Source organism: Mustela nivalis, assembly GCF_964662115.1.
Source record: "Mustela nivalis genome assembly, chromosome: 6".
Lineage (NCBI taxonomy): Eukaryota > Metazoa > Chordata > Mammalia > Carnivora > Mustelidae > Mustela > Mustela nivalis.
Window position 1 is genome coordinate 45,817,046 of NC_139025.1, and position 21,081 is coordinate 45,838,126.

Here is a 21,081-nt window from a genome sequence, read left to right on the forward strand (position 1 = left end):
ACCTTGGAAGCAACACAGAGATGAGGAAGCCTGAAGGAAAAAAACCCAATTTGCAAACCTTAACAAATAACATTTAAAATTCGCTGATTTAATAAAAGCATGCTATCATATGACAAGATGGTTTTCCTTAGGAGCAGGTGCATTTCAATTTTTTAAAAAAATATTAAATCTTCAGAGACTTGCACGATAGATGGCAGCCTGGAAATACGCTGATGTGTCCTGGCAGAATTTCAGACATAATGATTTTTTTTTCCTTTGTAAACCTTCCATCAGTGGGAAGGCAAGCCCTGCCAAAACTGAGGAACCCAAGCTGGAGGCAGTAAGGCTCCACCACTCAGACTGTGGCCAGGTGCCAAGACTTCAAGGCCAAATCGGAAACAACCACGTTGAGTTCATTAAAACGACTGAATGATCAAAGGCGTGCAAGCCTTCACAAAGGCAGAAATTAATCTGTTTAATACTTGGCTAAATTCTCATCTGTTGAAGTAAATTTGAAATGAAATTTATCAAACTCACCCTCTTCCTGTGGAAAAATCCTTTGAATTTCTCAGAGTGTCCAGGAGGTGGCAGACGCGTCCTTCGTTTCAGTTTGCGGAGCGCCACTAGAGCTCTGTCCCTGAAAGTAAGATAAATGGAAGTTATCTGGGTATAACTACGAATAGGTTGTAAATACAGCTCTCTACGATATCAGGACTTATATTCGGAACTGGGTAGGCTGAACTCTACTTGGCAATCTCTTTTTGAAGGATGAAATGATTCTTATCCCAGGAAATGGAAATGGTTTAGAATCCGTAAACAAAGCTTGGGCACCAGTGAAAAGGTTAGGTGAAGAACTCTAGCCCAACAACTCAGACCCTACTCATATACCTGTTGCAGGCTCCCTGAGCCCCAACTCTCCCACCACGCCTACCGCTCGTCTCCCTGTCCTTCAGTCCTTGTTAAAGACCTGCACACACATTCCTGAGCCATCAGAAACCTGTGGCCTCACTGCGGAACTAAAGCAGCTGAAAGATGTACAGGGAAATTCCCTTGTGCAACAATTGCTAGCCTCTCTTCAACCTGCCTCCTCTGCGAGGTCAACCTACAAAACCAGAGGTTCAGCCATGGGCTTTAACGTTATGAATATTAATCCCTATCGCATAAGCCAAAGCTTGTGGAAGGTCTCTGGTTCCTCCGTTTCCTGGGAGGACAACATGTAAAGTATTAATACAGTCAGTCCATCATGAGAAGCACAACTCATTAAAAACACATAGAAATTCATGAAAAGCCTTTCACTGTTTATTTCATGAAGTGAAAACATTTATTCCAACCAGATCAAAGGGGGGGGAGCATGTTTTCTATAGCTCCAATTTCACACACCCTAGTACGAAATGAATCAATAGTAGCTAGGAGGAACGAAATCAAAGATTTCCTTTTCAACAGTAATAAATTCAGTCAAACCCTATTTGGTATGGCACTTGACATGGCTTGTAAAATCTGAAGTTACTAAATTATGTATTTCAATAGTAATCCCTTACAAAATTAATAGGAAGTGCTAAATTAGGACAAATGGCCTCCAATGGGATCCAGATGCTTAACCCTAGACTAGGTAGAAAGTGTGAAAAATTAAGAACTGTACTGATTTTTTTTTTTCCCCTGAGTTTCGTGAAGGAGCCAGTTCTTCAAGCATGGAATGTAAACACTTGGGAAGGTAGCCTAAGAGAAGCATGTGTTATGTAGCAGCCTGAGTCCCAGCTGTGTTTATACTAGGATTCCAAAATATCTGAGCCTGGAAAGAGAAGTGGTAGTGTGAGGAGGGACAGAGGAGCCTGCTGGGAGACACTGAACCCCAGGGCAAAGAGAAGCTCATTCAAGACACATGGGGAGGTGGGGTGCTTGTTGATAGAGTGCTTGTCAATCAGCTTACCTTGTAACCCCCTTCCCAGACTCACATCTGATTCCCATGGGGATAGAACAAAACCCAGAAATGTGCCCACATTATTGGTCCCCTTTGCAGTGATGGCTACGTTGATGGTGATGGCAATAATAAGACAGCAGTGGCCTTGACAACATCAGGGCCAACAGCACCACACTCCATCTTGGAGACTGGTGTATCCACAAAGACGTGGTGCCCATGGGACACCTGTAGCACCGCTGCTGCCCTTGCCACTGTCACGTTACAGGGACCCAGTGTAAGAAGAAGAAAATAATAGATCTCTGTTGTGACAAAGAGAACTAGTTCTCAGAGAACTGGTTACGGTCAGCTGAAGAGTCAGCTAAGGATTCTCATGTCCTAATTTCCAGAACCTGGGAATGTGTTACCTTGCGTGGCAAAAGGGAATTTGTAGATGTGGCTTAGTAAAGGATCTTGAGATGGGAGGTTTCTCCTGGATTATTTAGGTGGGCCTCCTATAATTACAAGGGTGCTTATATGGGGAAGGCAGGAGAGTTGGAGTTAGAGGAGATTTGCCATCAGAAGCAGAGGTCAGAGAAAGATTTGAAGGTGCTGTACTGCTGGCTTTGAAGACGGGGAATGGGACCCCCAAGTCCAGGAAAGCAAATGGCCTTTAGAAGCCAGGGAAAGACACGGAAACAGGTTCACCCTTAAAGCCTCTGGAGGGAGCCTGGCTCTGCTGACCCGTTTTAGACTTCTGACCTCCAGAGCTGTAAGATAATAAATGTATATGGTTTTCAGCCACTAAGTGTGTGATAATTTGTTACAGCTGCATTAGGAAAATAATACACTAGTGATACACCCCCCTGAGAGCTTTCAGAATCATTTGTGAGAATCAGGAGGTTCAAATTCCCACGGAACAAGCAGAAGGTCTAGGAGCCATTCTTATTCATGGTGTGTGTGAGTAGGAGGATGCGGGTTAGAGCAGGGTAGACCAGGTCTACGGGTCTGCTTTTTACCCTCCAAGTCTCTCCTAGGCAGGACACTTTCTCTTAAATTTCACCTTGGATCTTCATTCAAATCATCAGCATCTTTATTCTGCAACACTTAAAAGATTTCAAACCAAAACATGCATTACTTTGCTCCTCCCCATTTTCTTCCAGAATTTCTGAGAGGCAAGTCAGGTCACAATCCCCTCCGAGTACCACGTCTACTTAAATGAGTTCCCAAGTCACTTCAAACCCTGACAACAAATCCCATCCTTATCTTTGGGATACTAATAATGTAGCATTTCTCAGTCACTTGCTCTAGGTTTTAATTCAACCCTAAAAAGCATTCTGCTAAAAGACATTCTGGAAATGTCTTCAGAAGTTGGCCCTGTGACTACAAAAGAAATCCAGCCCACCCAACTAGGGTTCAAGATTCTCTTTCCAGCCAGGTCACCATTAAAGATGGAGGACTATTTTTCAGGGCCCAGAAAAGTATTTGAATTGGCTGTATTCATCCAGTACATTCTGCCAAATGAATCAGTTGTTTCTTCCCCAAAATCAAATGTGTCCTAGATCTGAAAAATATATACAGTCTTCCTATTAGTAATCATTACAATACATTTTACTAATATTCAATTTTACTGTCTCTGATAAAAATAGAGATCAGGGAACACAGAAAGGATTACAAATAACAAATTATTTTTAAACTTTATTTTATCTATGATATAATGTCTCAATCCTTATACCAGAGCTATGAACAAGAAGGAAAAAATAATGAATTTTTTCAAATTCCTTTCATTATTTTCCCTTACCACTTTTTGGCAGATTCGCCAGAGAATATAAAAAGAAATAACGGTAAGAGAAAAGCAAAATAAACCATTGACCATGATGTTCAAAGGCTGGGCACAACCTGCTCCATGGACCATTCCAGCTGAACTTGTCCTCTGAACAAGTTATACAACCTTGGGCAAGTCACAAACTTTCTGGACTTCTATCTCTTCAACACTCCTCTGTAGGACTTCCACACTCACTTTAATATTAATATCTGCCAGTTAAATTATTTAACATTTATCCTTCACATTTTTAAGTATAAATTGGGAGTGAGGAAATTCTCCCCATTTACATGAGAGGGTCAAGTGTTCCACTAGGGAGGCGAATGCTGAAGTTTGAAAAGCATAGGCCTGTAGACCTGTTACCACCGTGGGCAATCTCCACCACCACAAGTACCCATTTGCTATTCATTCCTATCTTCATTGTTTGGGTTTGGTTCTTTTCATTTTTTCATCTCCTATTTCCTTCACCATTTGGAAGTGCCCTCTTCTTCCTCCAATTTTCCCACCTTTTAAGGCCAGCTTATGTCCACCTCCTCCAGAAAGCCTTCCCTGACCACAGATGTCCAAAGAAATCCTTCTCTGTGTCAAATTTATGCTTCTCACCCTATGTAGCATTCAGTGGAATATAATTATATCTTCCATATGATATCTTTTATTATTACTTAACATTTGTATTATTTTTCTTGTTCTTTATGTCTCTGATCTTCCAACTATATCATCAACTTCCTACAGATCAGAGGTCATGGAAACTACTGTTTCATAATTCCCACAGCCTCTAGATTTGCACTTGGCACATGAGGAACATTCATTCATCCATTCTTTATTTATCCATCCAACATGTATTTGTTAAATTATGGGCCAATTCTTAACTATTGATGGAATGAGAAGCAAAACGACTCAATCTAAAAATGGAATAATTCCATTTTCGATAACTCAGAATTGACCCTTCTCATTTCAGATTTGCTGTTTCTTACAATTAGAGGGAAATTTTTCCATTGGCAAATTTAAACTGCAAATATTCTAAATTGGCTTCAAACATATAATGGCTGTGCATGTTCTTGTCATTACAATTGACACAAAGTGCTACAGGTTAATTAAGTGCCTACAAGAACAGGTATTGTAGACTTACAAACCAAGACTATCAGAGTAAAAATAACACTCCCTACAAGTGTTCAATTGCTAATCTACACGTTAAATGGCCATATACTTGCTTTTATTTAATCACATTATATCTTTATGGAATATAGGTGTGTGCTTGCTCGGTTCCTTCAGGGGCAATAAAGTGGAGGCCTTTGCTCCACCTTGTAACCAGAATTAATTGCTACCTGCCATTCTTCCCATAAATCTCAAGTTTCAAGCACTGTAACTGAGCACATGAAAATCGTATTAAATACAGAGTTACCATTAAAATTGTTAAGCCAGATGCTATTTTAATACATATCAAAGTGGATTACGTTCATTAAATAAATTGTGTGCCTAAGGATGGAAGTCCCCAAATAGTCTGAAGGTTCATTCCCATTTTTTCCACATAGACTACATAAAACAGGCTCTATATCACATGTAAACACATTTACTTCATTTTATACACCGCTGCCTTTTGTTAATTCCCCCACGTAGAACCTGGCAAATGATTTCACTTTAGATCATAACTAATGGGAAAGGTTCTGAGTGGTGAGTGTAATTGTAGAACCTTGATCAAACGCCACCTGGTGGTCAGATAAATATTTTTTCTACCACAAAGCTTGGCTGAGAAGGCTGTCAAATTGTGTTATTGGTAATTACTAAAAATAAATCATTACAATCAATAATACTTTATTAATGCTTAATCTTGTGGAATATTGAACAACCAGAGGATATCGGTTGATAATGGTTCAAATCTCCTCTTGCTTTTTGGTTATGCATTTCTTTACCTTATTCTCTGGGCCTGTTTTCTCATCCTCATCCTAACTTGAAGTTAATTTATAGAATAAGTGAAAATGAGACATAAAAGGAATAAAATAGTGGCTTGGACATAATATGTATCAAAAAGTATTACCAACAGTTGCTATTACATTTTATCAACAATACCTGCTTGTACTGAATGCCAATTATTATTATTATTGTTATTATTATATGCCAAAAGTATATGTTCTTTGCCTACATTACCTCACTTAATTCTCACAAGAACCCTATCAAGTTGGTATTATTATCTATCAGTTTAAAAATTAGGAAGCTGGGGACACCTGGCTGGTTCTGTTGGAAGAACATGTGACTTGATCTCAGAGTCATGAGTTTCAAGCCCCACACTGGACATAGAGATTACTTACATACATACATACATACATACATACATGCATACATCTTTTTAAAAATAAAGTAAAATACATTAGGAAGCTAACAATAATAGAGTTAAATGATTGGCTCAGGATCACATAGTTGGTAACAGCCAGGATTCAAACTTGACTGAGGGATGCCAAGGCCATGATCTTTAGTGCTATGCTATATTGCTATTGTTATCATGAGTAAGGATTATGATGGTAAAAAGTATTTCATGGGATTCTAATAAAAATATCCTTCCCTTACACAAAGGTCATTTGAAATTGCACAAGAACATTTCTGTGTTTTTCTCCCAGTATATATAAAAGGTCTGAGGAAATGCTACCCTTGCTGTTTTATATAGAGGACACCAACTCTATTTCTCTGACAAACATTCTTACCTCCCAATATTTCCTCCCATGGGGATAGCCTCATACACAGAGATGTCTCATACACTTTTCTATTAGAATTTTTTCAGAAATTCCTTTAGGTAAGCATTTGTTTTCAAGCCAGGAACAACCCAGAGGGGCTCAAAATTCCGCACACCATTTGCAACCTTGTTATTAAGATATAAATACAGTAAGATAAAAATTTTAAAGCTATTATATATAACATTTTATTACAAAAAATAATATATGTCCATTGTTACTATTTTATTCCTCACTGTAAATAATCAAAAAGAAAAGACAAGCACAGACCATAATCATGCCACTCATTTATTAGGGAGCACTGTTAATATTCATGCCATATGTCCCTTAGTCCTTCTTTTCTCTGTGCAAATACATTTTTAAAATGGGATCACACTAAACGCCCTGTTTTAGACCTAACTTTTCATTTACTACCAGTTGATAATGACTTGCTCTGCCACGTCTGGCTGCCTACCTGCCTCCATCTTTCCAGTCCAGAAAACATTGTTATTCAGATGACTTAAAAGCCCCTTAAGCATTTTAAATTAGAAACTGAATAATTCTGTAGGTGGAAGCACAGACTGAACACCTGAAACCCAAACTTAACTTTGCTAAAAACAACTTTCTTCCTTGTGTTTAAAACATACCTTTATTCCATCAAACATTTATTCATTTAATGAAAACATAAATTGGATACCAGCTGTGAAGAAGGTCCTGTGCCAGGCACTTGCGGGGAGAGGCGGGGGCGGGGGGGGGCAGCATGAATCAGATACATTGTTGCAGCATGTTTTGGGAAACAAGATGCTATACCATGGACTTCATGCATATCAAAGAAGTACTTTCTGGGGGAGGCTGAGATATGAAAGTTTCAGGTCTCCAGAGGCAAGGGTAGACAATTGTCCTTCCCTGTATCTGTTGCATTCTCCAGTTTTTATGGAGACTGGAGAGCTTCCTAGAGGAAAAGTTGAAAACTGCAAGTGGGGTTTTGAAATACGTAAACATGTGGGAACCAAGAAGTAGGGCAGGGAAATCCCATAGTGTCCTATTGAAAAGGGTTCAATTTCAGGGCTTCTGAAAGCAAATCATCCTAAAGGAAGCCAGACTCTACTACAGGGCAAACATGGGGTAGGGGCAGGCAGGCTGCTTCCAAGGTACAGAAAGGGCAGAATAGTGTCTCTTGAACCTGCCCTCATGGCCCAATGGGTGTGTGAGAGTACCTCTGAGTGTGTGAGACTTCCCAGCTCTTGTCAGACTTTGCAGCAATCAGGGCCCAGCAACTTCTGGCCAGACCATCTAATAGTGTATGACACTGTGGGGAGATAGAATGTAGCCCTATGCTCAGCAGGGTGAGAACCATCACAGCACTGAGCAAATGGACAGCCCTAATGGCTGGGGTCCTTGGTAAACCTCTGCACACCCGAGAGCACCAGTAACATTAGCAGTGGTGGCAGTCCCTAGCTCAGAATGGCAAATCAGGGGCAGCCACTGGATGAGTAAATGTAGGACACAGTCCTGGGGACATAGAATACAGGTAGACAGAGAGCCTACTAGCATGCAGGTAGAAGCTAATGAGCTTGTTCACGCATTGCAAATGCAAATGCCTACGGCCAAACTAGTATCCCAAATGGGCAATGTGGAAGGACTGTTGCCTGAGGGGAACTGGCCCATGCCTGTCCTGTCCAGCAAGGGCCACTGCTCTTCAGCCTCAGCTGATGGAGGCTGTTCCAGCCCATAGTAAAATGCTGGCCTTATCAGCAACAAGGACAGGTAGCAGGAACTTGGACATGGCTGAAATGAGAGAAGTGTTTACATGGAAACAATCTAGCCAGACCAAAGGACCACAGTCAACCACCACAATAACCGAAAGTCATAGTCAAGGAAATGTGGTGAAGCACCAATTTTCAGTGAAGAGGCAAGAAACAGCCAATCGGCTCAGCTGCTTGCTGTGTTGAGATATTCATCAGTGTCTCTTCTAAACCTTATTATTGTCTTGTGACCATGGCAGAAGGGTCACAAGCCATGAGACCTTCATGGACTCAATGGAAAGTGAAACTAGAGAGTAATAGTATCACTCTTGGTTTTTTCAAAACAAAAGGCAGAGCAAGTCGCCAGTGGGGAAGGTAAGGGAAGGTGATCTGCACTGGAGCAGTTGTGAATAACAATTGAAGCCACTCCCACCAGTGAAAAAATGAGGGCAGCCTTGAGGCAAACTATAGGCCACATGTGACATTTATCTTCATATGGTATAAAATAAGGGAATAACTAAACACCCACGTTCAAGAAATCTTGAATTTGGAGTTCCAAATTCCAAGCCTTTAAGTCACCGATTAATATCTCAAGTTTAGTATCTCCAACTATAAATATGTAATGGGATATTGCCTTCAGTCCCCGCCAAGAGCTTAGTGACATATGCTTTTCCTAACACGCCAGGGGTTACCTATCAGGGTTCGGGGGCTAGGGCATAAGTGATGAGAAATGGGATGGTCAGCATAGGCCATGATCACAGCACAGAGAGGGCAGCTCATTTTGGGGTCCTGAATCTGGCTAAGCTGATGAAGGGCAGCAACAAAAATGACAAAGATAGGTATGACCTTCCAATTAGATCCAGAGGTTTGGATAACTTGGAACACACTTTTATAGCTAATGTCATTGGAGATTATCCAAACTGTCCTGGAATTCAATTTAGTAAATCATGAATACCTCCCCTAGTGTTCAGCAGTACAGTCCTCATGGGTTAGTGCAATGGTCAGTAGCGCAGTAGGGTGGGGACAATGAGACAGAGATCACAGCGGGGCGTTCTACTTCCTTTTGTCCACACCACCATGTTCTAGTTTTCTGTCATGTAATCCAATTTTGCTCTCCCAGGTTTTTGAATCCTAACAAAATGATTGTTTTCTAGAAGAATAAACAAACCTATGGCCATTTCAATGGTTAAAAGGCACACTGAAGGTGTGCCTGGGTAGCTCAGTGGGTTAAGCCTCTACCTTCAGCTCAGGTCATGATCTCAGGGTCCTGGGATCGAGCCCCGCGTCCGGCTCTCTGCTCAGCAGGGAGCCTGCTTCCCTTCCTCTCTCTCTGCCTGCCTCTCTGCCTACTTGTGATCTCTGTCAAATAAATAAATAAAATCTTAAAAGAAAAAAAAAAAAGGCACACTGAACCTTATTGCAACTCCAGGAACATAAATCTCAGAGGGATATGGGGTCATGAACCAGACCTAACCACAACGACCATAGAGAATGCCAATCAGTTAAGACATTAGGCAAATAAACCTCTAATTAACATCAATTGTAAGCAATAAAGTGGTATGTCAGGAAGATATCTCCATAGAGATCATGGAATGATGACCTCATGTGGTTCAGATTTAGTTAGCATTCTCATTTCTAAGCATGCATCTGATGTTAAAGAGTATCAGATATCATAGCAATGATCAGCCCATTGGCCTAGTAATTTTCCCCCAAGGAATTCATCTTGAGAAAATGACCCACATGGAAGAAAAAATAACATGCAGGAAAATGTTCTTTGAAAACAATAGAATGGATAAATAAATTCTAACACATCCACCCAAATGATTATTAGAATTTATAGTATGGAAAATGCTTGTGATATAATGCCAATCTTAAAAAAGAAAGATTGGGGCACCTGGGTGGCTCAGTGGGTTAAAGCCTCTGCCTTTGGCTCAGGTCATGATCCCAGGATCCTGGGATCAAGCCCCACATCATCAGGCTCTCTGCTCGGCAGGGAGCCTGCTTCCTCCTCTCTCTCTGCCTATCTCTCTGCCTACTTGTGATCTCTGTCTGTCAAATAAATAAATAAAATCTTTTTAAAAATATTAAATAAATAAATATTAAAAAGAAAGATTAGGAGTGCGTGGGTGGCTCAGTTGGTCAAGTGTCTGACTCTGAATTTTGGCTCAGGTCATGATCTCAAGTTCATGAGTTCAAGCCCCTTAATTGCTCCAAATCAGGCTCCAAGTCAGGCTCTGAGCTCAGCAGAGAGTCTGCTTCTCCCCCACCCCCTGCTCTCTCTCTCTCTCTAAAACAAGTTAAAAAAGAAGATTAACTACATGTACACTAAAACTGCAACATGTAAAAGACATCCAGGAGAATGAAGATGGGAATATGAAAAAATAATAATGAGGAATATTTCCACCTTTTTAAGAATGTTTCTACATTAATAACATTGTAAAAAGTAGGAGGAAAAATAACAAATGAGTGAACACACTGTCCTGAACCTAAGTCAGTGATTAAGGATTTCAAATCACAATGTAGTGATCTATTTTTTAAACTTTTCTGATTTTTCTATGATTCTGCATAAATATTTGACACTAGACCTCTCTTTCTTTTGCCAATCAGAAAACAAAGTAATGATTTTGTGCTTTCGATCATGAATTAATAGAGAAAGCACAACTTCACACAGTGGTTAAGATCTCAGGAACTGGGTTGTAACAGCCTGAATCCTGGCTAGTCGCTCTGAACAAGGGCTCAATTTATCTTAGGCTTTGGGTTCATTACATGTGAGGTGGAAATAATTTATAACACCTACCATGTGAGATTGTTATGAGGAATAAGTCAAACAGTGCATATGAAGTATTCTACACAGTGCCTGAAAAATAACAAGAGTTAATAAAATTAACTGCTATGATGTTGATTGATAATGATGAAGAGATCGAAATGCGTATAAGGAGGACCAAGGAGGGAGAAGTCATTCCTTTAAGATGCAATTGCCCAGGGCACGTGGGTGGCTCAGTTGGTTAGGCAATTGCCTTCGGCTCAGGTCATGATCCTGGAGTCCTGGGATGGAGTGCCCCAGTGGGCTCCCTGCTCAGCGGGGAGTCTGCTTTTCCCTCTGACTTCTTCCCTTTCAGGCTCTCTCAACTCTCATTCTCTCTCTCCCTCAAATAAATAAAATCTTGAAAAAAAAAAATGCAGTTGCCCAAAGAATGAAAACGAAGAAGCATGTTTTCAAGTCTATAAATGAGTGTCTTATCCCAGATGATATTTAAATCTTACAGCATTAGCGCAGGCCATGGTCATCATGTCTCAGTGGGTGCCCCACCACCTCAGAGCCTCTTGCAGATTTTGATGATGTGTTTCAAATTAAATATATGCCTAATCTTTTTTTATATGCCTACTCTTTGACATAGCAGCTTCCCTCCTAGCTATACACCTTAGCGAGAAACTGTCCTCCATTATATCAGAAAGACATGAACCAGAGTGTTCATAGAAGCATTGTTTGATAACCAAAAATTAAAAACAACCTACATGTCACAAAAGGAGACTTCACGGTGTGCTTAAACCACTACACTGCAGTGAAAACTAATGAATTAGAGCTACTTTTGTCAAGATGAATAACTATCACATATAAAAATTTGAAGGGGAAAGAAGATAGATATATATATTATAATACCATTTATATTAAGTTAATAATGTACAAAAATAATACTGTTTTGATTATGGATATGGACATGCCATATTGCTTATGGTATACACATTATGGAGTAAATTATAAAAATATGCTTAGGAATGGAGAAATCTAAATGTTACATGGTGACCCCCACTGGAGTAAGAACAGAAGAAAGAGGAGCACACAAGGGCTTCCGTCGTATCTGTGATGTGGTATCTCATCATAAGAAAAGAAATCTGAAGTATCATAAAATATTAAGATTGACAAAGCTGGTTGGTAGATAGATAGTTATCCTATTATCCTCTCTACTATTCTGTATCCCGTTGTGTGCCAAGCATAAGGCAGAGGAAGTGGTCTGTTACGGGTACAGTCAACATGGGGATGTATTTTCTGCCAAAAATTTTAAGACAGGGGCACCTAGGTGGCTCAGTGGGTTAAACCTCTGCCTCAGGTCATGATCTTAGGGTACTGGGATTGAGCCCTGTATCAGGCTCTCTGCTCAGCAGGGAGCCTGCTCCCCCCCCTGCCCCCCCTGCCTCTCTGCCTCTCTGCCTACTTGTGATGTCTCTCTCTGTCAAAAAAAGAAGAAAAAATTAAGACAATACTCAAACATATTAGAAGTTCTGGGTTTTAGTATCTCCTTGAGCTGGCAATTCCCACATAAGCAGTGATAAGACTCCTCCTTGGTAAGCAAACAGCTCCCACCACCCCTGCTTGGAGAGCTGCTTGCTATAACCTTGAAATATTTCCAAATCTGTACATATTCACCCATTAACATAAGTATTCTTTATCAATGGTAGTGTACAATGATATCCATAATGATCATCTTGAAGTGTTTTAAGATCTCAAATGATCAAAGAGAGCAAGTCTACTGAATAAGTCAGAGAAAAATGTATTTGGAAGATTCTCCCAGCAATTATGGTTAACATTAAAAGCATCTTCAGTTCACTCAGTCTAACCAGAAATATTTCAATGTACCAGAAAGCTTTAATCATTCTAGTAAATCATGCAATGGCTATAATAATGTTATAGAGTAAGATCATATATTACATTAGCATTAGACTGCAGAGACAACATGAATGGCAAAATTAATGAACCTTTGGAGAAAAACACTTCAATTGCCCTTATATACAGTAAGCATGGCTTCATGAATATAAACCTGTATTCGTGTTTATTCTTACACTCACTCAAGTTTAAGATTCTGGAACAATGGCAATGTCTGGATATCTGGACGTGCAAACCAATTTGCCAGAAAGGTAACCATCAAACCCAATCAAGGAGAAAAGGTGTGAGTGGACAATGGTGCAGAGCTTTAAATTTTAGCATCCATCTCAACTGCTAGAGAGCTTGTTAAGGCCAGATTCCTACATTCCCCCACCACCAGTTCTAATTCAGTGTGTCTGAGAATTTACATTTCAAATAAGCTCTCAGGGGATGCTCATGTGCCTGTCTGCAGATGACATTTTGAGAAGAGTTTTAAAGGATTTTGTCAATCTCTTTGACCCTTGCCCTACAAGTTGCCTTTAAAACTTAATCCTGGTATAATATTAAGTTCTAAAGATGAACTATAAAGTAAGTGCCCAGAAAATGCCAGTCACAGCAGGACCACTATCATAGACGGGGCAATAAAATTCAATCATGTAATATGCAATAACATATAAAACATTTATTATACTACTCCAAAGAGTTATATAGAAGTCCTTGTCTTTCAACGAGCTCAGGAATGCTTCTTGTGTCTTCTTTATATCGGATATATGAGAACTATAAAAATGTATTTGATTAAGAAGGAATGATTTCCATTTCAATGACTTGTGACTGCTTATACCATGAAGCTAACTGTTGTGCTTTTTCTTAGCTCCTGCAATTGAGTGGTTTAAGGGAAAAATTTAATGATGTCATTACATTTGATAAGAAGCAAACAGTTAAGGTTTGCATTTGATAGGATAGATGCAAAAAGGCACTTTATTATGAATATATCAAAATAATTGTCATTAAAATGGAAGAGAAACTTACTTCAGGAAAGCAGGGACATTTTGATCTTAAAACACCAAGAGAGTGTTTGTCCATTGTCTAGTAAAAGATACTAGAATTCCATTGCCAAATCAGTGGCTTTTCTCTAAAAACCAGTGCTATAATTACAACCTTAAAAATATACATTGTATATTCCATTAATTAAGACACTCAGGCTTGTGTGTGGGTAAGAAAATGTTATTTGGCAGCAAGAGGCCACTTTCTGAAATGTTAATTTAAAATATAAAAGCTCAAGAAACTAAGTTAGATGAAATATACTGAGAGCCTCTGAAGGAAACAATAAATTGTCTTAAAGGGAAGTGTCAGTACTGTGGTATTTAACTTTTGACCCATTCTGAATGTAGGGTACCTTCCTGAAGTCCAAAGAGAGCTTTCCTCAAAATGTTTTCTGGAAATTTCATTTAAAGGTCTTGAATCTTTTTAACTTCAAGATTGTTAAAAAAAAAAAAAAAAAGACTAGAGGCCCAGAATGGCACCACTTAGGCCAAGTCACCAAGTAGCCGCTTAATACCTAATTGCAGTTTCGACCTCCCCCAGATATGTCGTCTCAGCCTTTCAATCAGGAATTTTCTGAACAATGCCAATGAGGTAATCTGTCACATGGTCCTTCCATCCCCCCAAAAAGATGAGGAAATGCACCAATAAGGCCCCCTGCCCTTCTACCTAAGGCAAGAGGATCTTGCCTGGAACAATTCTTTCCTTTCTTTTGCTAAAAACGTTCTTGCTCCACACTCCTTTGTAAAAAAAAATCTTCCATTTTGTACAACTTCTCAGAGGTCCCCTCAGTTTGCTCAATGGGAATGCGAAGTCATGAATCATTTATTAAAGCCAAATTAGATCTTTAAATGTATTTAGTTGAATTTTGTTTTTTAACAGATCAGGCAGCAGTGATGGGACCCAAAGCATACAGAGACAATGAGAAACGCAATGATGGCACCCTGGAAACCCTTTTTGAGTTCACTGCCTTTCTCACTATCTCCAAAGGCTGCTGGTAAGTGCCTCTAGGTTTGAGTTTTGCTCTTTTTGCATACAAACTACAGACCTAATTTGTTTTCCAGTCCAAAGGAAAACAAATTATGGGTCAACCTGAGTGGTCAGGGGGCTCTTAACAGAATACCAGTTCTTGGCCCTGGATTCAGCCCCCAATCCACACTGGAATCCCTTCCCTAGTTTCAGTCTGCAGTCCCCATTTACTAGGGTATGCTGGCTTAGTCCTTTCCCCATTTCCAGAATGTACTCTCTATTCATGGAGTCTGCCAATTTAGTCAACACTGGGAATTACTGGTGGCCTTTTCTTGGCCAGTCCACAGTGACATGTGTTGGTTACTGCTTGTGTGTCAAGGTGCATATGTTTGTCTTTTGTGTAAAAGACTTAGCTAGTGGGATTCTTAAATTCTAAAGATTAAGCACTCTACCTTTCAGTAGACTTGCTTATTTTATTTCTAAGAACTATGGTCCTGGAAACAATAAAAATCTACACACTTTTTTCATGGCCTAAAGAATTTGGCTCGGTAACCATCGGGTTGCTGAAGACGGTAAGACCAATGTAACTTCTGTTACTCTCCTCTGTCGACCTTTGAGTCACTCCATTCATCCTCTGTCTAAATTGTTTTTCTGCTCTGAAAAGATGACCCAAACATAAATAGAAGTCCTCTGGTTCATGCTCTTACAGACACCTCCATATCTACCTTCAAAGGAGGGACCCCCATCTGGGCCCCTTACAGAGCTGACGACACTCAGGGATTTTCTGGTAAACTGCTTCATTATTCCTTTAAACTTCTATTATTCTACCATAAGGGAACTCTGATAGATACCAGAGCCACCAGTGGAAATCCTGGTAAAACTGACAGAAACCAGCATCAGTTTTTCTGAATCTCTGTCTGCAGTGCCCAGTCAAGAGAGGAAAATAAAATTTCACATTGTCCTTTGTTTTCCAAATCCAAATCCATCATTCACGGATCCTTTTCCTTGGGATAGCTATTGCCTTCCTGTTTGTCTCATTTTTTATTAACAGGGTTTGATTTCCACCTACCCAAGAGCCTACCAAGAATGTGCAGGTTGTTGGTTCCTTGTTTTAATAACTTTGGGAGTGACTGGATCTTGGAAAGAGTGTGTCTTGTTCACCTAACACCCAAGGGTAGTTATTTAATACTGTCAGAAAAATTTGCTGTTTGTCCTGGGAGGACATGGACAAGATTTTTTTTTAATCTCTGTAGTCAAAGTTGGCCAGATTATAAACTGATATTCACAAACTGATCATTGTTTTTAAGGCTTTTACCTCTAAATTAAAATTAGAGCTAGATTCCAGAGGGAAAAAAGCAGGTCGAGGATGGTGTGGTTGGATGGGTAAATCAACCTATGACGTCATCGAAGTTGCAGCCGTTCCTCAAGAGACTACAGGCAACTTATCTTACAAATCTTTGCAAAACTAGAAATACAGCCGGCCTCTGAAAGGATTCAACATCTTCCAACCTATCCTTTCCATCGGTCCTCAAACCTCCTCCATTTATCTCAAAGTTCTTATAAATACTCTCTGGGAACTTTTGCCTAGATCATCCTCTATTCCTAAGACTGAAGAAAAACAAAAGTAAAAAAAAAGAAGCTTTTTAAAAAATGCAAATAGCTATAGAGGCACTCTGGCTCAAAATCTAGCCAACAACTTCCATCACATTACTTGTCCAGGATAAATACAAATCTCAAATGTCTTCTCCCCAATATTAGTTTAAAAAAAAAAAATAAAAAACTTTAACAATCTGAGCAGGTAACCTTAACTTACCCCATCTGCCAGAAAAAGCTTGTGTCCAACCATTCTTTTATAAACGAATGAGTTCTGCTTTATCATACCTAATCTCATGGACAAAAATTTTGGAACAATAACTAGAAGATTTCTCTATCTCTGTGTTCATATGTGTCGTAGATGTGTGGTGTTTTCTACCTCAGAGTGGTATTATTGCCAAAATTAAAAGCTTATTTATTTATTTATTTCTAAAGATTTTATTATTTATTTGACTGTGAGAGGGAGAGAGAGCACAAGCAGAAGGAGTGGGAGGCAGAAGGAGAGGGAGAAGCAGGCTATTGGCAGAGCAAGGAGCCTGATGCCAGGCTCGATCCCAGAACCCTGGGATCATCACCTGAACCGAAGACAGACGCTTAACTGACTAAGCCACCCAAGTACCCCAAGAGAGCTCATTTAATTGGCTTAAAGAAAATTTAGTACTTATATAAATTAAATTCTCAGAAACATAATAGAAACAAACCCAAATAAGTTTCAAATTCATGGGCTCTAGGATTAATCTTTAATAAATCAAAGCCAATGGAAATTTGTTGGTTTAAGTAAAACAGGTATGTTTTTAGAGTTGTCAGCATCAATTATAATACTTTTATGCTACCTTGGCTTTTTGAAAGTCAAATAAGCTCATATTATCTCTGTTACAGAATTTGCCAGAAAGAAAGATAAAGATGATGGTTAGTTGTTTGATGTCTTGTGAATTTTCATAACTAATCAAAACATAGTTATCAAGAACAAGAGAATGAAATAGATGCAAGTAAGATAAAAGTTTACAAATAAACTTTTCAGCAATATTCATGTCTACATAAATAGTTTCCCCAAATCTTTTTTGGTAACTAAAAACCTTAGAGTTTTGCTAAATTAAATTACATAATGGCTAGTCATTGAATATCTAGATCCTTCCCAAAAAAGATAAAATACTGAAACATAAATTACTGAACAGAAGTTTTCTACTTTTGGCTTCTTATTACAGAGAAGTAAAAAAATGCTTGGATGTGTTAGTTCTCTACTGGAAAATTTTAAAAGGCATATGCTTCTAGAAATCATGAAATACACTCATAAATGGGCAAATTTAAAGTATACAGGTGTATCCGACAGTTCATAATTATTTACTTCTTAGTTTTCACTAGAAAGTAAAGTTCTTAAGGGTAAGAAGACTAATTAATATACGTCATTAAAACCCTAGAAATAATAAGAGAAACATCTCTGTATGCCAGGAAAGTAGGATGTGTTTTCAGTAAGAGAAGGTATGAGAAAAGCAGATGTATTTTTTTGTTGAGGGAAAGAAAAATTTGATCCTAAAGTGAGGCTGGTTGTTTAAAGGGGTAAAATGTAGGGGGTTCCTGAGTAGGTTGAGCAGCTGACTCTTGATTTCCACTCAGGTCATGATCTCGGGACGTGGTATCATATGGAGCCCACTTATGCTCCCCACACAGTGGGGTCTGCTTGTCTCCCTCTGCCCCTCCCCCTGCTCATGTGTGTGAGCACTCTCTCTTTCCAAAATAAATAAATAAATCTTAAAAAAAAAGAGAGAGAGAGAGAGGAAAAACATAGGACAAAATCAGAATGTGGGAAAGAAAGTTGTAAAAGGTTTGTGGCAAGGAATCTTTGAAAAGGAATTTTGATGTGTGGTCAAGCTGGCTAAGATTAAAATGAATCCATTTAAGAATGAGTTGTAATATAAAAAGTAAGCTGGTACAAAATTAGAATTTGGTTTTCGCTCTGTTAAAAGGACAAAGTTTCACAAACTTTTGGTTTGCTTTTGATAAGATTGTGAAAATTTTTTTACCTTTTAAGTATTAAATTTCATAATGATCTGTGATAATATTTAGGCAAGTGCTTTAAAACCTTTTTTTGTATTTTTGACAAACTTCCCAAAATCAAATTGTAAATGAGACCTTTTTGATCTGGAATATTTCATGGGATTTGTTAACTAATGAGGCTTATTTGATATGGAAATTATGTGGGAAATATTGTCAAATAAGTAATAACTCAGTTTTCTTTATACATGATATGTAAACTACATGGGAAGTCAAATAAGTAATAACTAAGCTTTCTTTATACTGAAAGATTGTGGCACTTGTGGATGAAGTTCACTCTGCTTCTGCAATAAAAAAAGGCCTTTCACTGTCGGACTTTCACCATCCTGATTTCCTCCCAACATGACAACCATCTACTCCTGCATTGTAAATTAAGGTAGGTAAACAAAAGGACTGTCATATGGAACTTCTTATATCAAAATCCTAGTCAATGTTATTTCACTATCCTGAAATAACCCTTCTTTTCTCTGTCAAAAAAGTCATGTTATTTTGATCTTATATATCCTTCAAGTTTCGTTTATATACCAATATATGCTTTTTAAAAAATACATTCACTTGGGCATCTGGCTGGCTCATTCAGTAGAGCATATAACTCTTGATCTCAGGGTCTTGAGTTTGAACCCCATGTTGGGCATGAAGCCTACTTAAAAGGAATAAATTTTTTTAAAAATACAACAGAAAACAGTATATTCACTTATTAACCTAGGAACTCTTTTGTATTAGCCCAAGCAATGTTTGTCCATATATGCTACTTCTACACTAGTAGTTTTGTGGTCTTAAGAGTATGCAAAGCCCTTTCTTTATGTATACTTGACTTTGCTAAAAACAAAAACGTATCTCTCTTTCCTTTCTTTCTTTCACAGAGAGGGAAGACAAAGTTTAACCAGTACGTCCAAATGATAATTAATTTCAAATTACCATGTGACTTCATTATGCCAATTTACTATGCATAATTTAGTCTTCCATAAACAAATGCGTGAATAAAGTCAAGTCTTTTGTCTTCCATTTTGTATCAAATATATTCTCTCTGAAATGTGCTGTCAGGATAAAAATGTTTAATGCTAACTTCCTTAAAAAATACTAAATGTACTTTCATATGTGGCTACTTTGAAAAGCATATTCTTAATGAAAACCCTTAAAACACCGGGGGAAATAAAAGAGTAGTCAGGGCTATGGGAAACCCAAGATGGCTGCTTGGTTCTACTCCCTCAGGAACTCCATATGTCTGGTTTTGCATTCCTTCACCCACCACAGGGCATTTAAAGTGATTCAAATTATGAATAGACATTGGTGGAGAGATTTCTATAAAATTATAAAAACAGTCTACAGGCACTTTTGACCTGTCAGGTCCATAATCCTAGAAAAATTATTTTTGTCCCTAGAGGCCTCACATGTCCTCCCTCTGGACCCTTTGAACACCTGCAGCTGGACTTTATTCAATTGCCACTTAGTAGGGGTTACCAATATGTTCCTGTTTTTGTATGCATGTTTTCCAGATAGGTTGAAACCTTCCCCTGCCACAAGGCTGATGATGACCTTATGTGGCTAGATGGGAATGCTGAATCCATGAATCATTTAATAAAGTCAGTTAGATCTTCAAATTTACTTGGCTGAATTTTTTTTCAATAGGGTTTTCTATATTTATTCCACTTCATGTTTGGCCTTTTGTTCTATCTCAGCAACTTTATAAGGTAAACCAAAATTCTAAATATTAAATTCTACTTACTGGCTGCTCCAATATCTTCCTGACCTTATGTTAGCAAACACATTCATTCAATAAATATCTACTAGATGTGTAGTATATGAAGTGAAGGACCACAAAGAAAAAAAAAAAAAAAAAGCAGATATAAACTCTAACCTATAGGAAAAAGCAAATTGCCTTAAAGGAAGGTTTCCATAACTATGGAATTTAACATATGAACTTTTAATGTAGGATGTCCTCCCTATAGTAAAAGAGAAGGTCTAGTTTAGATTTTTCTGAAGTATTCTGAAAATGTCATGGCCAAATGGGTTTTGGAAACACTAACTCTCACTCATAGAGTCCTAAATAATTCTGACATAAGATAGAAAGTGCCAAGAACCATATAAACCAAAAAACATCACTTTTATAGAGTTGACTCCTTTGTCTCACCATCCACCAACCAAACCATTCCTAAACTGTGTGGCTTCTACTTGTAAGATGTGTCTCAAATCAGCTCATGAAAAGATACCATGCAAAAATAACAAGAGGATTCACAACATATGGTATATGTTCTCTGACCTTAGGAAATTAAGTTACAACTCAGTAACAGAAAGACAACTATAAAAGCTCCAAATGTTCAGAAATAAAGTAACATACTTCTAAATCACCACTGAGTTAAACAAAAAGTTATGAGTGAAATTAGATAATATTTTGATCAGAAGAACAATGAAAGCATGATATATCAAAACATATAGAATGCAACTAAACACATGCTAAGCAGAAAATTTATATCTCTAAACACATTTATGAGAAAAGAAAGAAGGTTGAAAATCTGTGCTATAACTTCTAAATCAAGAAAAAGAATAGCAAAGTAAACCCAAACAAAGTAGAAAAAAGAAAATTGGAGCAAAACAGTGAAGGAAAAAACAAATATGTAATGAGACAATTAACAAAGACAAAA

The 21,081-nt window shown here is 38.4% G+C and overlaps 1 protein-coding gene and 1 long non-coding RNA gene across 14 annotated transcripts in view; one reads left to right on the plus strand and one right to left on the minus strand.

Annotated features, from left to right (window-relative positions):
* Positions 1-21,081, minus strand: part of LOC309868179 (uncharacterized protein) — a 37,511-nt gene that overhangs the window by 14,360 nt on the left and 2,070 nt on the right. For 7 of the 12 annotated variants that reach the window (XR_014313549.1, XR_014313550.1, XR_014313551.1 and 4 more), the window contains one exon: positions 517-616. Coding sequence is in view for 1 of the 12 variants with exons in the window: in XM_082737720.1 (XP_082593846.1) it covers positions 517-616 (100 nt within the window). In the remaining 11 variants the exon portion in view is untranslated. Of the gene's footprint in view, positions 1-516; positions 617-707; positions 834-10,939; positions 11,000-21,081 lie in introns of those variants that run through there. The other 5 variants (XR_014313552.1, XR_014313554.1, XR_014313556.1 and 2 more) reach the window with 3 other exon arrangements.
* The window catches only part of LOC309868180, a 55,789-nt gene that overhangs the window by 14,295 nt on the left and 20,413 nt on the right, over positions 1-21,081 (plus strand). For both annotated transcript variants that reach the window (XR_014313560.1, XR_014313561.1), the window contains exons 2-3: positions 14,708-14,822; positions 18,690-18,815. This is a non-coding gene — a long non-coding RNA (uncharacterized lncRNA). The remainder of the gene's footprint in view (positions 1-14,707; positions 14,823-18,689; positions 18,816-21,081) is intronic.